At 40.4% G+C, this 24,704-nt stretch overlaps 1 protein-coding gene across 5 annotated transcripts in view; it reads left to right on the top strand.

Annotated features, from left to right (window-relative positions):
• Nucleotides 1-24,704, top strand: part of CEP170B (centrosomal protein 170B) — a 162,640-nt gene that overhangs the window by 31,949 nt on the left and 105,987 nt on the right. For all 5 annotated transcript variants that reach the window (XM_033951231.1, XM_033951229.1, XM_033951230.1 and 2 more), the window contains 3 exons: nucleotides 619-755; nucleotides 16,480-16,569; nucleotides 20,903-20,981. In XM_033951231.1, the coding sequence (XP_033807122.1) occupies nucleotides 651-755; nucleotides 16,480-16,569; nucleotides 20,903-20,981 (274 nt within the window). In that variant the 5' untranslated portion in view covers nucleotides 619-650. The remainder of the gene's footprint in view (nucleotides 1-618; nucleotides 756-16,479; nucleotides 16,570-20,902; nucleotides 20,982-24,704) is intronic.

Genomic DNA, 24,704 nt, shown 5'->3' with positions numbered 1-24,704 from the left:
CCATAAGCCAGAAGTGTGATTTTTTAAATAAAAATAATGATATTTCACCAAAAAAAATCAATTTTTTGGCATCTGCAAGCCCTTTTTACCATAAAAATGTCGTCAAAACCACAAAAATTGGCCTACGATCCTTATGGTCCTGAAAGGGTTAAGAAGAAAGAAGGGAAGTGGCCTGAGATGGGGTTTAGGGTAGGTGAATTTGTGGGTTGGTGAAGGAGCCCTGATTGCTCATCTTTGACAGACGGCACAGCAGATGAGCCATATCTATCACTATTTGTGTCTGGTGATTATGCTGGGATGGGAATTAGAATAGCGATAAACCGAGTAAAATGATTATTTTTCTCCTCCTAAATGTATTTAGGCTTCAAAAAAAGTGTCTGCTCTGCTCCTTGGGCCACACACCTTTTTATTACTGAATGCTGAATGAAAGCCTTATTTAAGAAAGGGAAATTGAAGGATATGAACTTTAGTTGTTGTTAGATTTAGTAGTACCTGGAGTTGAGGAGGGGGTGGGACACCTCTAGAAGCACTGGAGTTAGGGATTGTTGCCGCTAACTGAAACATCCATTATTGAGTTTTGTAACTGTGCTAATTGTTGTAATTTTTTTTATTTTTTAGGATGTTTATAGACTAAGTGCCAAAGCCTAAAGATGAGTGTCACGTCGTGGTTTCTGGTGAGCAGCTCTGGCACTCGCCATCGCCTCCCTCGTGAGATGATCTTTGTGGGCCGTGAGGACTGTGAATTAATCCTGCAGGTAAATTCATTTCTTTTGCCTTTTTTCTGCGTTTTATTGAGCACGTGTGTCCTGTTGGGTATGTGAAAACTAGATGAAGGGATGACAAGAGTTGGCTTTTCTAAACAGTTAATGTGCCTTTGTGGCAGAAATCTTAGAATTATATGCAGCATAATCTTAGAATTATATGCAATACTTGGTCACCATTACATCTTACCTGGGGGGTAGAGCTAAAGCAATAAAAATGGTTCGTGACTCAAAAATTAATGATATTCTAAGTATGATCCCCTTCCCCTTTAAAAATCATACATACAAAAAAGTAGACTCCTTAATTAGTAAATTCTTATGGAGAAATAAAGCCCCTCGCATAGCCTTAAATAAACTTAAACTCTCAAAGGAATGATCTGAATCTTCCACATTTCAAAAATTAGCACTCTACTTTCAGATCTGCTCAAGCAATTCAGTGGTTTAACAGAATATCCAATCGACACCCCTCCCCCACTGAGATGACTCACTCAAATTATCTTTATTATATCCCCTACCATTGCATCTATTACCTTTCAAGAAAAAATATCCTTATAATGAATCCAGTCTAATGAAAGCTTGTGTTTATAACTCAGTTAATACCAAAAAGCACGCGACTAAAGAAACTCCAATATGGTATCCTTCTGACTCCCACTTTGAGTTATTATCTCCTCATATGTCAATCTAAGGGTATCTGTCTGGCCAATTTCTCATTTAACTATACAAGGTAGAATTGTATCATTGGAATCCCTGATTTTCAGAACGGTTTACTTGGGTTTATTCAGGTACTCAAGCATTTTTCCCTGTTTGTACCGGTGGGCTCACAATCTATCTAATGTACCTGGGGCAAAGGGGGGATTAAGTGACTTACCCAGGATCACAAGGAGCAGCGTGGGTTTGAACCCACAACCCCAGGGTGCTGAGGCTGTAGCTTTAACCACTGCGTCACACTCTCCCCTTTTCACATATGGCATCGCTCTTATTCCTCTGGATATTTAATAATAATAATAATAACAGTTTATATACCGCAATACCGTTAAGTTCTATGCGGTTTACAATAGATTAAGCGAGGTACAAATTGATTGAATTTAAGAAGGGGGGGAGAGGAGAGTTAATAGGACCGGAAATGCGTTGTTGAGGAGAAAGAGATTAATAGGACAGAGGAATCCCTATGGAGGAGAAAGAAGATGAGTGGGTCAGTTGTCTAGATACTTTAGGAACAGTTGAGTTTTTAGACGTTTTCTGAATTCCTCATAAGTAGTGGGCGAAAGCAGTTGATCTAGGTCTTTACCCCACAATGCTGCTTGATGTGAAAGAAGATGTTCATGGTGTTTTTTCAGTTAAAACCTCTAACTGGGGGGGAAAGAAGTAGGAATGAGAGCTTCTCTTATGTCTGTTGGCAGAGAAGGAGAAAAGGTCAATTATGTATTTAGGGGCAAGTCTGTTTAGCGCTTTAAAGCAGAAGCAGGCGAATTTAAACTTTATGCGTGCTTCCTTCGGTAGCCAATGTAACTGCCGGTAGTAGGGTGATACATGATCGAATTTCTTTAGTCCGAAGATTAATCTGACCGCTGCATTTTGCATTAGTTGTACACGTCACATATTTTTGGGAGAAATGGCTAAGTAGGCGATGTTGGTCTACAATTAAAAAGAAGATTTTATACAACACTCCCATTATATCTTCATCTGACTTTTTTCAAATTTCTGTAATGTCCTGATACTATGTGAGAAAAGAAAGCATCTAATATCTATAAGAAATTACATTCATCCTTCATGTCTGAATCAAGTATCTTTAACTAAGGGCTCCTTTTACAAAGGTGCGCTAGTGGTTTAGCGCACGCTAAAATGCCACGCGCTAGCCACTACCTTTTAAGCAGGCGGTAATTTTTCAGCTAGCGCGCTAATCTTGTGCGTGCGCTAAAAACGCTAGCGCACCTTTGTAAAAGGAGCCCTAAATGGTAATATGTAGAAATAAAAAGAATCAAAAACAATAAGAATCCAATTTAATCTCTGATCGGAAGAAGAAAGATTACCTTCAAAAGCTAATCTAACCATGCTCTAGTTCAGTATATCTCAAACTTTTTTAGTTCCGGCACACTAAACGGAGCAAATGTTTTTTGCGGCTCAGTATAATTGAAATAATAAAATTGCAAAACGAATAAAAAATTAAATTTGAGAGTTATGGTTTTAGGGCTCCTTTTATCAATAGACCAGATCATGACAGGAGTGTGAGCTCCACACCTCCTGCAGTCCGCTAGGAAGATCAACTGCTTTAACACCTAAGTAGCAGCAAGACCAGCTGCCTATAATAGGAGCCCTTGCCCCGATCCAACCAGGCATGTGAGCTCCTCCCCCTATATCCCGTTTAAGAGATCAATCTACCTGCTTTAAATATCAGCAGCAGTAGAAAAACAACTGCTTTTACATACAAGCAGCAGCGAAACCTACCGCAACCACCAAGAGCCCACAGACCCATTCCTGCCAGGAATGTGAACTCCTCCCCCTGCAGTCCATTGGAGAGATCAATCTGCCTGCTTTTAAATATCAGCAGCAGTGGAGATCAACTGCTTTTACACCTAAGCAGCAACGAGACCAGCCACAACCACCGAGAGCACACAGACCCGATCCTACCAAGAGTGTGAACTCTTCCCCCCATGCAATCCGCTAAGAAGATCGACTGTCGGCTCCGGGCGGCTTTCCCGCAGAGGAGAGAATCCTGCATTCACCGTGGGCCTCATCTGGGGCAGCCTCCTTGGAGCGGCTAGGGCACGGGCAGTGTGTCTGGGAGGGAATGCATGGATGGGAGAACATCACAGGGGAGGAGACATAGGCATCCTGGGACTGTCTGCCAAGTCTCTTCCCTGAAGAAGCCCTTTCTGGAAACGTCAATCGCTCCTCCTAAACTTACTTGCTCCACTTCATCACTGACGCTGAAACCGTGGATTGAAGACAAAGTTTTATTTTATTTTTCTTTCCAGCTTATGATTTATCTTTAATCTTATCTATTGTTTTGCCTTTTGTCTTTGTTTTGTTCTATTTCTATCATTTAAATTTCTCCAGAATTCTACTGTTCAACGGCTCCCCCTTCTGCTTCTATTCCTTTCTCTCCTCTCTTCTACCTTCCAAAGTATTTAGATCAATGCTGTCTTGTTAAAATGTTTATTTTATTTTTATTTTTCCTCTAACTCTACTTTTCACTTCTCTATTACCCTCCAGGTACTTTAGTTAGATTGTGAGCCTTTGGGACAGTAAGGGAATTTTTCAAGTACCTTTCTTATTTCTAATCTTAATGTATATTTTCTGTAAACCGCTTAGAACCTAACGGATGTAGCGGTATATAAGAAATAAATTACATTACATTACATTACATTACATTACATCAAGCCGCGCTAGCGGTTTAACACGTGTCATAGCATGCGTTAAACCACCGGCCGCGCTAGCCGCTACCGCCTCCTCTTGAGCAGGCGGTAGTTTTTGGCCAGCGCGGGGGTTAGCGTGTGATGAAACGTCGCGCACGTTAACCCCGCTAGCGCGGCTTGATAAAAGGAGCCCTTAAGCTTTGTATGGGTAATAGTAACAACGGTGAAACTAAAATAGAATAAGAATTGCTAATCAATTTGATGGATGTGCTTGTTTCTGAATGCAAGTTAACTCAAAATGAGGCTCGATAGTCGACAAGCAAACGTGCATCTCATCATTCACCATCTGCAGTCGCTCTCTTTTTTTTTTTTTAATTTAATTTGTCAGAGCTGAAAATCCAAGTTCGCAAAGATAAGAAGATTGCTTTTAAGTTAAGATAACTACTGCATAAAAAATAAAACTTGCTTAGTTTTCAAGTACCAATCACGTCAAAGGATGATGCTTGTCTGGGCGGTTGTAGCCTGACATACACAGATGCTCATAACATTGATAGAGTCTTATGTACGCGATGTAAGTCATTTATTCTAGTGTATATTTATGAAGGGAATTTTTAAAAATAAAGTAAATTTCTGCAATCTCATAGGGGCGCATGGCACACAATTTGAGAGACACTACTCTAGCTAGTCCAATAAGATAGGTATCATTTAGATTCTTTGTGTTTTGTTTTATTTCTGCATATTACCTTTAAGAGTGGACTAATATGGAAAAATAATTCACTTCAGTTAAAGGCAACTTTGACTGGAAGAACTTCTGGACTTTCCCAGCGAGACCAACTCTTTCTGCAGCAATTTCTCAATCAACTTTTTTTTTTTTTTTATAATGCACAATGCTTACTGGACTCCTACAAAATTAACCGATATCTCAAGGAAAACATCTTCATCATTATGCTGGACGTGTCATAAAGAACCAGGCACTTTGTCACATCTACTAGTCTACTGCTCTTATATGCATTCCTATTGGTCAGATATTTGGTTAAAAGTTTGGCCCTTTCCTTAGATAAAAAGTATTCAAATCTCTTATGAGATCATTTTTTTAAGGTCATCCTCTCTAACTTTATTAAACATTTGTACAAACCTTGGGTTTTGGCCAGGTACTGGTGACCTGGATTGGCCACCGTGAGAACGGGCTTCTGGGCTTGATGGACCATTGGTCTGACCCAGTAAAGCTATTCTTATGTTCTTATGTTAAAACAAAATGCTTGCTCTTGCCACTCATCTAATTATTTGTCACTGGAAGGAAAATTTGACCCTTTCTGGTCTTGAATGGTAGAGCTATATTTGTTTAATTAGAAAATACAAAAGTTTTTCCTGTAAAAAATCATATGTCACTCATTTTTGAAACACATATGGGCTCCGCTGACCCTTTATTGTAATAACTTATTATTTGTGCTGTAACAAACGCTAATTGGTATTTGACCTCTGCTATAGTATTATTACTGTATCATCCTTTGTTATATGGCATCTTTGGTTACAGTAAATTCTGGTTTTGTAAAAATTGTTATGAAAACCTCAATAAAATCTCTTTGAAAAGAATTATTGCTGGGGATGTGACCAGCTTGTGCGTTCCCCAGAGGTGACTGTATATAATTCAGTAATAGGATATTGTCCCATGTAAAAGGACTGAGAGAAAACAAGTTTCCTCTGTTGTTCTGGATTAAAATGGCTTTGACATGATTTAGTGAAGATGAGCTTTTGTGGTATATTACTGTAGGAGTTCATAACGAGATTCCAGAGAGGCTAAATCCAATTATAGCAACGATCAGGGTTGGAATTGTTGCTGTCATGTGGATTGTTTGATATCAGAAGCAGCCTGTTCAATTTTGCTTTCGGATCTGCCTACATTTCTGGCTCTCCTTTTTTTAATTTTTATAAAGCAGATGTTTTCTTCTGCTCCACACACATCAGGAATCGAATCTGTCCCTCTGGCAGAACCACAGCCCCTGTTTTAGGAACCCATCTTTCGATTTTCCTCCAGCTGTTTGTGTTTCTGGGATACAACTGCTGAATTGGCTTCCAAATTAAAGAGATTTATGTGCATTTATAGTGACATTCTGTTGAGTAGACTAGTTCGTGAAATTCAAATTTATTTAAGGAGGGGTGGGGGGAGGGTTAGGGCGGGGGGGTAAAATAGTTGTATATTATTTGTTGGAATGGAGTGCAATATGTTATATTACTTGGTTGTTCTTCTGTTTGCACTGTGTATTGGATTTCAAAAATGAATAAAGAATATATATATAAAAAAAAATTTATTGATGCACCTTCATGTGCACTCTGGCTATTTCTCTCAAGGCTGTCTTTTGGCAGGATTTATTGGACTGTTTTCTCTTTTGGATGTGGTTGTGTGCGGTGTCTTCTATATTTTTCTTGCAGAAATACTAAAGTGTGTTAAGTTTTGGGCGTAGCATGGATTAACACATGATTTTAGTTTTGGGTTTGCCACACATTAACACTGCATCAAGACGGGGGCGTTCGTTCGTTATCAATATGGGGTACGATTAACAACATATTGGAATAATCAATTCCACTGACGTATGAGGCGGTCATATGTAGAATGTTATTACATGTTAAACCCCCCTATGGATCGTTATAAATGCCGCATTTTTCTTGTCATGACTGGGATTGCCATGCGGATGGTAACCCGAAATTGGAAGAACTATGACCGCCTAAATTTTTCTTTTTGGTGGCTAATTCGTGCGCCAGCTATAGATATGAAAAATTGAATGCCGATAGTTTGGGGCACAGTAATTTATTTAAGCTGGTTTGGGGGCTATTGACATCATATATTACCTCACTATAGTAGGTCTTTGATTATGAGTCAGTTTTGGTTTCTTTTTGTACACATCCTGGAAAGGGTGAATGGGGGGGCTATTTCTGTCCTAATTTGACTTTTGAGTATGTCCACCTGGGGAGGGAGGAGAGTGGGAGGATTTTTAAAATCTGAATAGGGCAAGGGATAGTCTATGTTTCTATGTTTTATTAAATAATCATTGGGTGGGGGGTGGGTGGGAGAAAATGGTTGGTTATGCATATTTGTAAGTTAAATGTGCTTTTATTAACTTATTATATAATATATATTTGTGTATTGCACTTTAGAAAATTAATAAAGAATTAAAAAAAAAAAAAAAGACGGGGCGTTCGCAGTAATTTTTATTGCAAGTCATGCATCAATGTTCCCATCAGTGTGCAGTACCTGCTGAGACTTAACTGGCACCACTTATTCTCTCCTATTTAGGTGGCACTAAGGCCCTGATTCTATAAATGGTGCTTAAAACATAGGCTCCAAGGTACGCGGTGCATATCAATTTTAAGCTAGGTACCGTTTACACAATGACACCTAGCGGCTCATAAAGTGAACTCGGTCACCAGTAGACGTCCTCTGTATTTATGACCTGAATACAGGAGCCTAAGTCCAAAACAGGTGCCTACATGCCAAACAGGCAACTTAATCCACCACTAACTATGCCTACTTTCTGGTAGGCCCCTTGTACTAGGTGCCTGCCATCCAATTAATTTTAATTTAAGCCAATGATGAGGTACTGATTGCCTGTTATCTGTACGAATTTACCATAAATACTCCAATATAAACTGAAATAACATTTCCCCCTCCCCCCTTAAGGGAAAAATGTTAACTTGAATATAAACTGAGAGCTGTACACCCACCTGCCCTTCTTGACCCTAGCACTGGTCTTTCCCCAGGTCCATCTTTAAACCCTGGCAGTCCAGTGGTGTGGTGAGCCAAACTGGGATAGAGTGATCCCTCCCTCCCCCGAGGTGAAATGTTGGGTCATATCGACTGCTACTACTATTAATTATTTCTATAGTGTTACCAGATGCACGCAGCGCTGCACAGAGTCACAAAGAGTAAGAAAACAGTCCCTTCTCGAAAGAGCTTACAATCTAAACAGGCAAGACAGACAAATAGGATGTCATGGATACAATTAAGGGGAACGGTTAATCAGCGGGCTGGGTTGGAGGGAAGAAGAGTAGGATGTAGAATCATCACATGCCCCCTCCTTCCATCCATCCATCCCTTCTTGCTATAGAATCACTATAGGCCCCCCTCCCTCCCTTCCTTCCTCAGAGAAGCAGCGTAGACCTTCCCCCCCAACAAGGCCTACATTAATCACTGGTGGTCCAGCGGGGTGAGTCGGGACAGGAGCGACCCTTTTATACTCCTGCCCGTGCAGTCTCACAAAAAAATAGCTGCTACAAGTTCTTGCAGCAATTTACAAGACTTGTAGCAGTTTCATGAATTGCTGCAGAAACTCATGGCAGCTTGTTTTTTTATATCAGCGAGATTGCGCAGGCAGGAGTGTAAGAGGATCGCTCCTGTCTCTCCTCATCTCGCTGGACTATCAATGATTAAGCTAGGCCCAGGGGAAGTCTTATACTGCTTCTCTGAGGGAGGGAGGTGGACTATGGTGATTCTACAGCAGGGAGGGAGGGAAGGAAGATGTGTGTGGTGATTCTACAATCAGCTGACAGCTGGGACAGGACCCAACACCTCACAAGGATCCCTCCCATCTCGGCTTAGCTCACACACCACTGGAACACCAGAATTTAAGGTAGACCTGAATATAAACTGAGACCCCTATTTTGGCCCATTTTTTTGGCCCAGAAATCTCAGTTTATATAGAGTTATATATGTTAATTTTTAAAAAAATAATTAAGTTACTCTAGTTGCCTAACTTTAGATGACTTTTATAGAATCTGGGCCTAAGTGCTTCCATATTAAAGGGGGTCAAAGGTAATTAATTTGATATATCACCTTTCTGTTGTACAACCAAATCAGTTTACATATTTTCCTAGTGGGCTCTCTCTTTTTGAAAAAGGGACTTGATGTTGTTTCTTGTTCAAATAACAGTTTATCCTGATGGTTATTGCTGCTACTCTTCAGTTTACTTTATTTTCATATAATTTAAGAATTTCTCCTGATCATTTCTAACTTTCTTACTAGTTTCCTACTCTTCATGATGTAGCAGCTTTATTAAGTAGATGCCCTTTTCCAACCTTTTATTAATGGATCAATATCCATTTCAATGGATGAAAAACGCCTTAATGTTAATACCTCATTCACCTTAATTTTTCCCCTAATTTCCTTCCAAATCTTTTGATCTTGATCACCCTCTTTTCCCCCTTCTAATATAAGCTGGAAGAAAACAGTTGAATGATTGGACCAATGTATTGAAAGTATCTTGTGTGGGGTTGTTTTTTTTTTGTTTTGTTTTGATTTTTTTGCTTTTTTGCTATTTTTCTTTTATTGGTTTTATTGTGTTCCATGGATTAATTTATTGTGAACTGCTTAATTCTATATAAATGAAGCAGTATATCAAGCATAATAAAACATTAACTTTGTGATAGCCAGCAGGTTAGCCATCCCCCACTAACTGTATCCCCCACCCTGGCATCCTGTTCGTCTATCTTGTCTTTTAAGATTGTAAGCTCTTAAGAGCAGTAACCATTTCCATCATGATTCTGTATAGTGCTCTAGAAATAATATGATTAGCGCACACTATCCAGACACTACTAACATGCTAGCTGGATAACGACAGGAGCACCCACTCTCTATCCATGATGCACCCCTTCCACAAATTATTCCTAGAAAGTCAGTAAAATCAGTAAATGCAAAATACCATAAAATGTTTTAATATAATCTAAACGCCTGTTGAAAGCTTAATGCTTTTTAGTAAAATGGCCCCTTAGCATGGTTATAAACTAAACTGGAAAAGTCCATAGTCTGTTATTGAGAAAGACATGGGGGAAGCCACTGCTTGCCCTGTATTGGTAGCATGGAATATTGCTATTCCTTGGGTTTTTGGCCAGGTACTAGTGAGAATGGGCTACTGCGCTTGATAGACCATTGGTCTAAGAACATAAGAATTGCCACTGCTGGATCAGACCAGTGATCCATTGTGCCCAGCAGTCCGCTCATGCAGCGGCCCCCAGTCAAAGACCAGTGCTCTAAATTAGTCCAGCCTCACTGGCATACGTTCCAGTTTAGCAGGAACTTGTCCAACTTTGTCTTGAATCCCTGGAGGGTGTTTTCCCCTATAACAGACTCCGGAAGAGTGTTCCAGTTTTCTACCACTCTCTGGGTGAAGAAGAACTTCCTTACGTTTGTACGGAATCTGTCCCCTTTCAACTTTGGAGAGTGCCCTCTCGTTCTCCCTACCTTGGAGAGGGTGAACAATCTGTCTTTATCTGCTAAGTCTATTCTCTTCAGTATTTTGAATGTTTCGATCATGTCCCCTCTAAGTCTCCTCTTTTCAAGGGAGAAGAGGCCCAGTTTCTCCAATCTCTCACTGTATGGCAACTCCTCCAGCCCCTTAACCATTTTAGTCGCTCTTCTCTGGACCCGGTACAGCTATTCTTATGTTCTTAAACTAAAACTTAAATTTATAGACCATGTCATCTCTATAAAAAAATAAAGTTTGACTCGGTTTACGGTAAATAAAATAGAAAAGAAAAATGGAGGAAAGAAAAATATTACAATTTGAAAAATAACCAAGTTCTTAGATGTTTACAAAAGGTTTGTAGAGAGCCTAGATCTCTCAACCACAGAGGAATATTGTGCCATAATTCAGTTATTTTGAAAGATAGAGATTTCCCCAATTTTCCAGTAGAGGCTGTGCCTTTCAGTGAAGGAAAGGATAATTTAAATTTTTGCATAGTTCTTGTCAGAACAGGACTTTTGGAATTCCAAGACAGAGAGATTAATAAAGGACAGATTCCGAACAAGATCCTAAAGGTTATTCAGGCATATTTGAAGTGTATCCTGGAGATTATTGGAAGCCAGTGAAGTTTGGCTAGTAGCAGAGATACATGCTCAAATTTGCTTTTGCCAAAAAGCAACCTAGCCGCAGTATTTTGGATCAGCTGAAGTCTCTGTAAACTATTTTTGGTCAGACTTACATAGATGGTATACGTGCCATTGTGACTTTTGTCCTATCATCATTAAAGGTGAATGAATCTGATCGCCATTGTTACATATAATTAGAGGTGTAGAGTATCAACTTATTTTCATCTGAGATTTGAGAAAGGTGAGTGTAGATGCTGATGTGGGTCACATTTTTGTACAGAATATTGTCAAAGGGGGCTACTTAAGCCCACATCAGATAGTGGGGTCAGACATGCTCAAGTATGGTATAAACTTTGCATAAAATATTTTGCACATAGCAAGGTTTTGGGTCAGGTTTGAACTTTTGAGGTATTTTGCCTTCTTGCCATCAGGTTAATGTGTAATTGACCCTGATCCTGCAGTCCATTAGGATGGAGCTACCATATTTTACTGTGTCAGTTTAGGGTACGGGGGGGTTAATATTTTTCTTAAATTCTAAATAAGTATTTAGAATAAGTGTCTCCCTTAAGTTTGGGAAACCTTGACTGCTGGGTGCTTTGCTGGGTGAGGCTGTGGTGTATACCGTCTGGAGCTTGGGTTTGGCCAACATAATTTCAAGGTATTTATTCTTTAAAGCTATAGCAGTGCGTGGGCCAAGAGCTCTTTTAGTTTGTCTGAAGATTAGGGTTGGAACACTAGAGCAGTAATTACCAAGCCAGTGCTGGCTCAGCACATTTTTGTAATTTAAAAAAAACAACAAAACATTCTAATTATTTCCCTTTGTATAAAGGACAGATATTCACTGTTGGTAGTCTGGTCTTCGGGAGCTACAGCCTGGGCTGGTTTTGGGGATATTCAGAATGAATAAGTATGAGATTTGCATGCATTGCTTCCATTGTATGCACATTTAATCTCATGCATATTCATTAAGGATTGCAACAATAGGAGTGCCAGCAATCACAACAAAAGATTGAAAGACCAACATAGCAGTCACAGGAAACTTCATTGGAGCAAATCATCAAAGAAAACCTGACGTAGCCTCGTTTTGGCAAACTGCCTGCATCGGGGGATAAATCCTACAAAACATGTGGAGGGGCATAATCAAAACAGACGTCTAAGTCTGTAATGGGCCTAGGGCACTAGTCGCCCAAAGTTGGCAGCATCCAAAGTCCGTTCTTGAAAAATACGTCCAAAAATTTTTTCCCCCCCAAATCATCTACTTCTAAGTCCAGCTGTTTAATCGTCCAAACCGCTAGTATGTCTATCTTTATACTACATTCTTGTCCAAATAATCATCCAACTCCCAAACGCCTAGAACTAGACCTTTTAGACGTGGGAGAGGTCAGCAAAGTGATGGACTGAATACCCAGACATGGCAACAGAGTAATGGTGCACTTTACAGGGCACTGCTGTGAACTTCACAAAAAGGGTGCCACATAAATATCTCACCAAAACTCCCTTGCAGGTCATCGTGAGCCCCACAAAACACCCACAAAACCTATTACACCTACCTGTCTACAACCCCAATAGTACTTATGGCTGCAGATGCCACCTATATGGCAGTATTTTTTTTTTGGGGGGGGGGGGTTTGGTGGACTCACACTTTTCACCATGAATGCAGTGGTTAGAGTGGTTTATGGGACTGGGTCCTCCTCTCTATGGTTCACTAGCCCACCCCCAGACTACTTAAGCCACTTCTGTGCAACTGTACTAGGCTTTCCTATGCCAGGTGCTGATGTTCTTGAGGCAGGTATATATGTTTTTATTCCAATTTTTTTTTTTTGGGGGGGAGTCAGTGATCACTAGGGGAGTGTGTGGGGATCTGTACTTTATCCGTGCAGTGGTTATCACCTGTTTTTAGATTGCCTAAACAAACACCAAAAGTCCAACAGGACAAAAATCCCACAGAGTGGAATGTTCATTGTCCGTTCCCACTGTTTTAGATTGCCTAAGTCACAATCTATAAGTTCCATCCAGGCATCCTCGTAAAACTTCCTGGAATAGGCGATTAATCAAATCTTATAATAAACTTGGAAACTTGGATTACCTCTGCAGAACGACTAAATCTAGGTTGTCCCACGTCCCGCCCACATCCCGTCCTAACCACTCCTTCAACTTTGGGTGCAGAGCAGAATTCAGAGGCCTAAAAAGTCTCTGGATACATCTAAAAATCCGTTTCAATTATCGGCACTTGGACGTCCTGTGATTCATGTGTAGTGAAACTTTACAGAACAAACCAATAACAAGAGGGAGGAACCACTGACAAAATCTTTGTCAAACTTTGTCAAAAGCACGACACTAGCAGTGTCCCAAAAACAATACATCTCAGTCAAGAAGTTTGGGGGGGGGGTTCTTCTTTTTCTTTCTCTCTCTCTTTCTCTTATTCTTAAGTGAAAATGCTACAAACAAGTATACTTGTAGGAGGATAAAAAAACCTAAGACATCCATAATACTGTTTCATTTGACCTCATACAGGCTGGCTATAATCGGTCAAAAATTTCTCTCCTATCATATTCAGATAATTACACTGTTTATTTATCTTTTAAATACTGAAACATAAAAAGTAGTGGCACTTAGCTTAATGTAGTTGCATTAGCAGAATACAGGCTGCTCAAAAATTTGCATGAAGCATCACAGGAAAAATAAATGATCTGCACAGTTTTGTTAATTTTTACAACTTTAAATACTCTGCTCCCTGCACAGCGTTTTGTAAAGCTTTGAGAAAATTTTCATGGCAGAAAACAGTCCAACAAACTATACAGATTTACAAATATTACACATCTCTCTTATCTGTAAAATCAAATAATACCTTTATTAAAAAAATAAACAAACCCTTTTGAAGACAATTAGGGGGAAACTCTATAAGAGGCACCTAAAGTTAAACACCCAACTTAGTAAATTAGCTTCAGTTATGAGCTTTAATAAGCTCCTATTTGAAAACAATAAAAACAAATTGGGTGATAGGCACCTATCTTCTTAGTGCAATTCTACAAAAGATAGGTGCCTATTTCATGGCGCCTAATTCCAAAGTAGGCATGTTTTTTTTGGGGGGGAGAAGGACTTAGGCGCCACTAAGGGCTCCTTTTACTAAGCTGCGATAGAAATTTTAATGCTCGCTAAACCCGCGCTACGTGGCTAGAACTAACGCCAGCTGAATGCTGGTGTTAAGGTCTAGCGCACGTGGCAATTCAGCGCATGCTAAGCGCGTGCTAAAACCGCTATCGCAGCTTAGTAAAAGGAGCCCTAAGTGCGATTCTCTAAAGGACTTAGGTACACCTTTAATGTAGGCCTTTAAAAGCTTGGCCTACAGTACAGGCACCTAAGTTTTAAGTTAGGCATGGTTCTGTAATAGGCGCCTAAGTGCGATTGACAAGAGATAGGCCCCTTTCTTTTTAGACACCATTTACAGAATCTCCCCCTTAATGTTTTAAAATGGGATTTGAATGACTTTGAACTTCTCAGCTGTATTTCACCAGAGGCTGTTTTAAAGTTTGGTACACTGCTGAACAATAGTGTCTAAATCAATTACCTTAGCTACCTTCAGACTTCCTCACAGTTCTTTATTATCTAATGATATATCTTGTTTACGTATTTGTATTTATTTTTAGTATTTTTATACCACTAATAGCCTAAGTGGTTTACATTCAGGTACTTAAGCATTTTTCCCGATCTGTCCCGGTGGGCTCACACTCTGCCTAATGTACCTGGAGCAATAGGAGATTAATCGAATTGCCCAGGGTCACAAGGAGCAGCATGGGATTTGAACCCACAACCTGAGGGTGCTGAGGCTATAGCTGAAACCACTGCATCACATACTCCCACACAAATGCATTATACAAAAAAGAAAAATGTAAAAATATGGTATTTACCCTGGTATTGTAATAATTTATACATATACAGTCAAACCTTGGTTTGCGAGTGTTTTGCAAGACGCGCAAAACACTCCAGCAAATTTTAACTCGTAAAATGAGTGTTGTCTCAATAAACGTACGTGCATGTCAAGTATAAGCACACACAACCTCAATATGCCACTCTCATCGATGTGAATGTCTATACATAATGTGCATGTATGTGGTCGTTTAGCGGGACGGCGCTCGTAGTAAGTATAGCATCTCGCACTTCAAATGAACACAGTTTATGGGAAAAAAATATAGGTTTCTACAGGCACCCTGTACAACTTATGCACACGTCCTAAGAGCATATCCTAAAAACATATATCACCCCATGCATCTTACTCGCACGTTTTGTGCGCGCATCATACATGCAGGAGAAGCAGCACCGGGGAGCCACCGAGGCTGCGGCTCTTCTCCTCTGGTGGCTTGGCGTCTTTCTTCTTTTTATTTTATACATTACAGCAGTTTTTTCTCATCCTTTTCAAGCCAAGTGCCCCTAAACCTAACAAATACCAACTGAGTACCCCTGGGCAAACGCTGCCTCCACACCCGAACCAAACGCCGCTCCTGACTCCACCCCCATAATAATAATACTAATTGTAATACAATTTCTACCATCCATTTTTCATATACACACAATATAATCTTATTAATGCATAATGGTAATCACAAAATTAAAAAAAAAACACAAAGCACACTGTAGGCAGGGAAAATGTTAATTGCCATTTATATTTGGGGTTTTTTGTTTTTTTTCAAAGATGTCAAGGCAGATGACTTAAAATATGCAATGTCACCTTAGTAACAACTATAGAAAAATGGATGAATATAGTGCAAAATATAGGCAGCAGATATAAATTCTCAAAATGGAACACATTTTGATCACTAAATTGAAAATAAAATCATTTTTCCTACCTTTGTTGTCTGGTGATTTCATGAGTCTCTGGTTGCACTCCCTTCTGACTGTGCATCCATTAATTAATTAATGGATGCACAGTCGGAAGAGACTCTCTTTCCTTTCCCTTCCTTCACCTTCACCTCTCCAAGGTAAGAATTGACGTCGGTGGGGGGAGGCTTATGGGCCTGTGGTGTGCAATCGCTGCATGCACCTGGCCCTTTTTGAGTTGCGGCAGTGAGCGGCGGGCAGGGGGTGGGCGGCGGTTAGCCCGCGTACCCCCTACGGTCTGCGTACCACAGGTTGAGAAACCCTGCATCACAGTATTATTAAAGTTTTTGGGTTGTGGAATGAATCATCTGGGTTCCCATTATTTCCTATGGGGAAATTTGCTTTGATATGAGTGCTTTGGATTACAAGCATGCTTCTGGAACGAATTATGCTCCCAAACCAAGGTACCACTGTATTTTTTAAAATCCTTATTTCTTCTTGAAATATATTTACAAAACTGTATATCTATGAGCTATGTATATCAAATGACTGTTAATATGAGTTACATGAAATTCTTGCGTTGCCCATATGAAATACTTGGTTAGTTGCCTCTGGTTAAAAAAAACCAAACTTTGATCCATTCAACTTAATGATCCACTGCTTGTACTTACCATAACTCCATTCTCAGTCCCGCAGTGTAGACAAGCAACATGCAGTAATCAACTATGATTTGGACAAGGATGAGCACAAGGTGAAAGACCTCGGCAGCTTAAATGGGGTAAGTAATGTTTAAAAAGTTTTGATATACCGCTATATGGGGGTATGCTTAGAGCGGTTTACACAATTGCATCAGAAAAGTAAAGGAATGCCATTAATGAGACGAAAGAGAGAGAGGAAAAGAAAAAAAAGGTAAGTAATGTGATAATCTAATCTAATCTGAAGTTTCTGGGTTGCTCTATGCCTAAGTAGGTTCAAGGCGATTTACAATTTTGAGATTCACATGATGTTAGGAGTTACAACAATAGAGAATAAAGTAGACAGAGTGCTATGAGGAGAATTGGGTGAGAGAGAAAAGGCTAAGGGATCTGAGAGGTGTCATTGTGATTACAAAGCATATATGGTGTGCATTCAGAAGAAGTACATCATTGATAATTGTCAATGAAGTAAATGTCCTCAAAGAGGAGAGTCTTTAGTTTTTTCCAAAACCTATACTAGTTGGGTTCCATCTTGATAACTTAGAAGGTTGTTGCATATCCTGGTGCCAAGGTAGATGAACAGTGAGTTAAATATGCACTCCTTTGGGAGAAGGGAGGATCAGTAGAAATGTTTTTAGCTTTCTGATTGAAGTTAGAAACATAGAAAAAAGCAGCAGAAAAGGGCTATAGCCCACCAAGTCTGCCCATTCCAAGTATCCCCTCCCCTGAATTTACTCCCTTAAAGATCCCACGTGAGTATCCCATTTTCTCTTAAAATCCGTCACGCTGCTGGCCTTTATCACCTGGAGTGGGAGTCTGTTCCAATGATCCACTACTCTTTCGGTGAAGAAGTACTTCCTGGAGTCGCCATGAAACTTCCCTCCCCTGATTTTCAGCGGATGCCCTCTGGTGGTCGAGGGTCCCATGAGCCAGAAGATATCATCTTCTGACTCGATGCGTCCCGTGATGTACTTATATGTTTCAATCATATCTCCCCGTTCTCTTCTTTCCTCAAGTGAGTACAGCTGCAATTTTTTTTAATCTTTCTTCATACGTGAGATCCTTGAGCCCCAAGACCATCCTGGTGGCCGTTCGCTGAACCGACTCGATCCTCAGCACGTCCTTTCGGTAGTGTGGTCTCCAAAACTGAACACAGTACTCCAAGTGAGGCCTCACCATGGCTCTGTACAATGGCATCATAACTTTAGGTCTCCTGCTGACGAAACCTCTGCGGATACACCCCATCATTTGTCTTGCCCTGGAGGAAGCCTTCTCCACTTGATTGGCAACTTTCATGTCCTCACTAATGATCACCCCTAGGTCGCGTTCCGCCGTGGTCCTAACCAAGGTCTCACCATTTAGTACATAAGTTCTACGCGGAGAACAGGAGTTGAACAGGAGTTGATGATAAAGTTTTTAAGTGGTTCTGCAGAGCTCGTATATAGTATTTGAAACATACTACAAGGCAGTTTGAAGGTAATGCATGCATTAATGGGTAACCAGTGTAGGCTTTTGTTGTAAGGGGAGATGGGATAAAAAAAATTTCAGTTTGAATATTAGTCTTATTGCTATGTTTTATAATTAATTGTATTTTCTACATGAAGGTTGAGTTTATGCCTGCATAGAGAGAATTGCAGTAGTCTAATTGGGATAGCACAGCATTTGTGTCAAAATGTCAGTGACGATCGTGGAAGTAGGGGTCTAATTAGTGTTAACCATCTCATACTGTTGAAGGTTTTTTGCCACAGGTGTGAGACTTGGGACTCGGGACTTGTAGGAGAATGGAATTGAGAATGATACCAAGTACTTTAGAACAGTGATCTCAAACTCAAACCCTTTGCAGGGCCACATTTTGGATTTGTAGGTACTTGGAGGGCCACAGAAAAAAATAGTTAATGTCTTATTAAAGAAATGACAATTTTGGATAAGGTAAAACTCTTTATAGTTTATAAATCTTTCCTTTAACTGTTAAAGGAAAGATTTATAAACTAAAAGAGTTTTACCTCATGCAAAATTGTCATTTCTTTAATAAGACACTAACTATTTTTTCTGCGGCCCTCACAGTCAAAGTATAGCATCTTTCCTTTCTCAGAACTGACACATTTCAATCACCATATTGAAAATAAAATCATTTTCCCTACCTTTGTTGTCTGGTGACTTTATTTTTCTGTGCTTTTAACTATGTTTCCAGGGCCGTCTTATCCATTGACTGTTTTTCTCCGTCTTCACTTTCTGCCTTGCATCCATCTTTGGTATTAATTTAACATTCAATTTTTCCATTTTTCTGCTTTCTTCTCAAAATCTACGTTTCCATGTCTTACCTTCCCTTCCTATCTCTCTCTCCTTCCCTCCTTATTTCCATGGTATGACATCTCTCTCCTTCCCTCCCAGTGTAACATTTCTCCTTTCCTCCTTTCTGTCCTCCCCATCCATCTTGCCCTCTCCATGAGTTGAATACTTTCTGCCTCCTGCACGCTTTCTCTCTCTGTCCTTGCCTCTTCCTTCAGTGGCATCCCTCCTTCTCACCCCCAACCCAACATACTCTCTCCCCAAGCACCATCTTACCCTCCCCTTCAGTGTGTAACACCTTTCCTTTCCCTCCCTTTCTGCCAGATCCAGCAGTACCCCTTCTCTCTTCCATGCTCCCCTTGTCCAGCAGTACCCCTTCTCCCTTCCTTCCTCCCCTCCTTCCCTGTCCAGCAATACCTGTATTTTGCAGCCGCGGTCTTGTACGCGATCTCGCATACTGGGCAGGAAGAGAGGCTCCAGTGTCAGCTGACTTGCAACATCCTGCAGCTGTCGCGTATGTCGGGACTCTTGCCTTCACGTATCTGCCGAATATGTGAAGGCAGGAGTCCCGTCATAGACTATGGCAGAAGCAGGAAGTTGCAAGTCAGCTGATACCGACACTGGAGCCTTTCTTCCTGCCTAGTGTGCGAGATTGCGCCAGTGTCGGCTAACTTGCAACTTCCTGCTGCCGTCATGTATGCTGGGACTCCTGCCTTCGCGTATCCGGCAGATACGCGAAGGCAGGAGTCCCAGCATATGCGAAGGCAACAAGAAGTTGCAAGTCAGCTGACGCTGGAGCCTCTCTTCCTGCCCAGAGTGCGAGATCGGGTACAAGACCGCGGGCCGAAAAATAGCACCCGGGGGGCTGCGAGTTTGAGACCACAGCTTTAGAAGTTTTGGCGATATCTAATGTGGTTCCTGAGGGTAGTATGTCAGTTGACAGGATAGCATATGAGCTGTTAGGAATTTTTTGTTGTTGTTGTGTTAAGTTTGAGTTTGCTGAGTGTGGCCCAGGAGTGTATTTTGTCAATGCCATTTGATATTTTCTGGACAGTGTCTTTTGGAATTGCTTTCAATTGGGATGAGAAGGAGGATATCTTCTGTGTATGACAGTATGCATTCATTGTTGTTGAATTTAATGTGGCCCAGAGAGCTCATGAAAAGGTTGTATAATATTGGAGAGAGAGAGGGGATCTCTGAGATATACCACAGAATGCTTTCCAGCTTTGGGAGAAAACTTCATCTTTGTAGACAATGTAATTCCTGTTCTATAGGAAGTGTTTGAACCAGTGTAGGACAGCATCGACAATGCCTATTTCATTTAGTTTAGTTAAAAGTAGATGGTGGATGACAGAAGGATTATCCGTTATGGGAATAGTAAGATTTTAATAAACTTGGAAATTGTAATAATAGATTGACTTCTGAGTTAGGCATGAATTATTTTGAGTGAGCCTGTTTTGCATATCTGTTTACCAGGAAAGATGTTGAGTTCTGAGGGCAAATGCTTTCTTTTAGCATCATAAAACCTTAACTGTGTTGTGTGGTTAGTATACGCTAATCATAACCACCATATATAGAATCCAGGAGATAGCATATAGAATCCTATAATCTACATGCATTCTAAAGCAATCTAGGCACAGTTGTTTATATCAGCTCTGTGGTGTGTTCTTTAACGAGAAACGAGTAGATACGTTGTAAGTGCTGTTTATAGAACTACCCTCGTACGTTTCTCTTGATTCCACTGGTGTGTTAATCACAGAGGCTAGTGATATAGTGAAGAAACTTGGAGTTTAATTGTTTTTTATTTTTTTTTATTGTTCTTGCTTTTTATTAGATATGATTTTGTATATTAAGATTTATTTAAGCATCTCCATATTCTCTTTTTTATCTGTTCAAACTGACTTAAACCATTTTCTCCAGGTAAAAGTGGTTTAAATTACATTAAATCAAATTTTAATAAAAACACACTGCTGTGTAACTTAAAGCAAATAAATGTAGAAACTATTTAGTCAGCTTTTGGGTTTTAGTGTCTATGCAGAACTGGAGTGTTTGCATCTTTCTGGAACTTTTTGGGTTTCCTGTAATCTTTTTTTTTTTTTGTAAAGAGTCTCTGATTTCTCCTTGCAGACATTTGTGAATGATGTGCGGATCCCTGACCAGAAGTACATAACACTGAAGTTAAGCGATGTTATCCGCTTTGGTTATGATATCCTTTCATTAGTGGGGCACTCAAGGTATTGCCCTGCATTGCCTGTTTAATTCATAAAATGGCCTTATCCTTTTCAATTTTCTGCTCTGCAGTCACTGTTTCTGCAGGTTACTGCAGGAGCTGTAGCCTCCATCAGGCTTTCTGGGATATAGTTAGATTGCAGAGTTTGCTCAATGTCCTGCCACAAGGCCATGCAAAACAGCACATGAACCCAGGAGCAGGAGAGAGAGAATGCAGAAGTACCAGTGAACAGACCATCAGATATATGACAGAGCTCAACTTTGTGCTCTCTGTCTCCGCCTGCTGGTAGGTGGACACAACCTAGTCGTCTGGATTCATCTGCTGCTGATAACAAGGAATGAAAGTTTGTAATATTGTTAAGTTAGAACTGTCCAGTTTCCATCAATATACTTTTTCATTTTATATTTCTGATCAAATACAGGCCCTGATGTTACAAAGCCCCTAACATCCCCAAGAGGCAAAAACATAGGGGACGGGTGCAATGGTGGGTGAAGGTTGCCATGCTAAAACCTGAATAATGCATCCTGATAAACTGAAGTGAAATATGCTGAAATGGTGCATGCTTGGCCTTTAGGGGACAGTTTTCAAAGAAACTTTATATTGACTTGCAAAAGAAAATATTTTCCTTTGAAAACTTAATAAGGTGATGCTTATCCATCATTGTGGCTTCAACCCCCTGAAGCACAGGCTTATGATGTCTTAAAATAATCTTCCCAGGTTTAAGCCCCAGATTGGTTTTGTGATCTCAATCCCACAGTTTGGGAAACCCTGGACTAGGGGCAAATACATATACAAATCTGCCCTTGCTGTTTATTTGGTTACATTTTATTGACTTTGGAAGTCCAAAACTTTGCATTAAGCACAACTCTCCAGTCCTTGGAGTGCCATTCAAATAAACACATATGTGGGTTTTTTCCCCCAAAAAATGTGGGTAAGGGGTAAGTGTAAGGTACATGGATTTGACATACCCCCTTTCTGTGGTACAACCAAAGCAGTTTACATATTATATAGCAATACTTTTTCTGACCTAGAGTGAGTTAAGTGTTTTTTTATTTTTAAAATCTGGAGTGGAAATGGAGTGTAGACTGCAGTTGGAGCAAACAGGCGGAGCCACAATCACAAGGAAACAACTTTATTACCAGACCCAATATGGCCTGTTGTGGTGGGGTGTATGTCCCATCCTGTGAGAGAGTGATTTTTTGAGGGAGAGGTACACCAGAGCTTAACTCTCCCAAGGGTTTCCCAAGGTACATGCAATCAGGGGTCAGGGTTAAACAGAGAATAGTTGGGTCAACCTAGTTCCTCATAGGGTGGTACTAGTCATTGTAGAAGATTAGGTGGGTGGTGTTAGGAACAGGCTATCCCTTTTTCCCCGGAGGATTGCTCTCCCCAGTGGCAGAGAAGACTGGATGATATTTACAGTGGATTTGATGGACTAATTAGCATATGCTTGAACTACAGAGATGAGTGTCTATTTGAAAAGAGAAAAGACTCTTAAAGACTTGAATTGGACTCCTCTCAGGAAAAGGAGGTTCATCTTAGACCCTTTTGGCCGTTAAAGGACAGTTTGAAGGGTGAAGAGGGACCTCACCCTGAGCTAAAAGGGGGGACTGGTACATAGACTCCCAGAACAGGAGAGCATAGTTTGGAGTTCTTGGGAACAAGGATTCCTGGGTGACCCTCAAAGGGAGGAATGCTAGTGAAAGCCTAACCCCTGGTAAGCCATTACCTGTTCTTAGCGACTGGAGCATCTGGAGGGACCAGTGTACCAATGGTATTTGGTGGTAGCTGCAGGATACTCTGCCTGTACCCTCAAGTAGGTGGTGAAGGATACTTGGCCTACACCCTTGGGTAGGTGGGGTAGGAGCATAACACCTTTGTTTTGGTGATTGCCTACATCGGGGGTTAAAATGTTGCCAGCCACTGTACAAATCGGTCAGCAATATGTAGGCAAACAATAGTACTGAAATCAAACACAGGACACCTGTTTGCTCTATATGCAGCCTTCTATTCTCCCTTTGCTCTGTGGACTTATGTGTTATCTATTTCTCTTTTGTGTACTTTTTTTTTTTTTTTTATAAATCTGGGGCAATAAACAGTTAAGTGATTTGCCCAGTCACAAATAGTTGCAATGGGAATCAAACCCAGTTCCCCAGGTTCTCAGGCCTCTACATTAACCACTGGGCTGCTACCCCTCCAGTCCTGTTTCTACACAAGAAAACATATTTTATGTGTGGGAATGCCTGTGAAAACTGCTTTATTTATATACTATATAGCAGTGGTCTCAAACTCAAACCCTTTGCAGGGCCACTTTTTGGATTTGTCAGTACTCGGAGGGCCGCAGAAAAAATAGTTAATGTCTTATTAAAGAAATGACAATTTTGCATGAGGTAAAACTCTTTATAGTTTATAAATCTTTCCTTTTGGCTAAGTCTTAATAATAACATGGTAATTTATAGCTAAAGAAACATATGATCAAGAAACTTTTATTTTACTTTTGTGATTAAGATAAACATACCGAGGGCCTCAAAAAATAGTACCTCGTGGGCCGCATGTGGCCCCTGGGCTGCAAGTTTGAGACCACTGCTATATAGTATAAGTTCTGGCAGCTTCACAAACCTTTGATGTAGCTCTGAAATATAGTAAGACTACTTTAAAAAAAAAAAAAAAAAAAAGGCTCAAGGTATAATGAAATTTATATCATCCTTAGAGATGCTGTTGTTGTTCTCTCTTGATGACTAACGGAAAATGAGAACTGCTGATGTAGAAGGGTCTGAGAGTCGCCTAGTGCAGCCCTTTGGGGATTGCTGGTTATTGGACACTCAGCGGTTTCATGAGAACAGAGAATGCATTTAAGTATTTCTCTACATCCTTGTCTGAACGTGAACACAAAGGCCCGGATTCTCTAAAAGGCGCCAATTGTGTGCCAAACACATGATGACGCCTTTTAGAGAATTGTGCCTCTGTGAAAGATAGGCACTGAAAATGTAGGCAGAGTTTTCAAGGCCTACATTTCTAGTGCCTGTCTTTGCCGTGAATCATGCCTACATAGACGCTCTATGGTGCCTAATGCCACTTCCAGCATTAGTCACGCCTACAGTGGTGTTGGGCGCATCCAGAGGCATATGATACTGGTTCTTTTTATTTAGGCGCTGGCAGGTGCTTTAAATTTGACAATGCTTGCCGTTTCAAACTGCATTTCCCAATTAACTTAAGCGCCAGTAGGGCACCTACCAGCAGCTAAGTTTTTAGGTGCCGTTTATAGAATTTCCCTCATAATGTTGATTTTGAAATTACCTGTTACTGGTGTTCTTCTTCCTTTCCGATCTAGGTTGTCGTGATACATGGATGAAGAATTTGTTTGTTTTTCTTTCTTTCCTCTGGGGTTTTCTTGATGCAAGAATAGCTGTAGAAAAGGTTTTAATATTTCTGTGTGAACACAGCCTCTTTGTCCTACCAAAATTGGCCCACCTGAGAATTTTAATGATATTGAAGAAAATAATTTTAAAATAACAAAATCTGTTTCAAAATCCCTTGGTTTAATTTGATTCACCTCCTGCAGCAGTGTGGAAGCCGAGTGTCCTTACTAGGACGGTTGCATTTCAGAACACATGTGCTTTTTTGGGGGGGATTAGGGCAATGCAAGATACAGAAGCTACATATAACGTGGGATGGTTGAAATTTAGAATTAAAAGCCTG

This window comes from Geotrypetes seraphini, chromosome 7, assembly GCF_902459505.1.
Source record: "Geotrypetes seraphini chromosome 7, aGeoSer1.1, whole genome shotgun sequence".
Lineage (NCBI taxonomy): Eukaryota > Metazoa > Chordata > Amphibia > Gymnophiona > Dermophiidae > Geotrypetes > Geotrypetes seraphini.
This window is presented reverse-complemented; position numbering and strand designations above follow the sequence as displayed.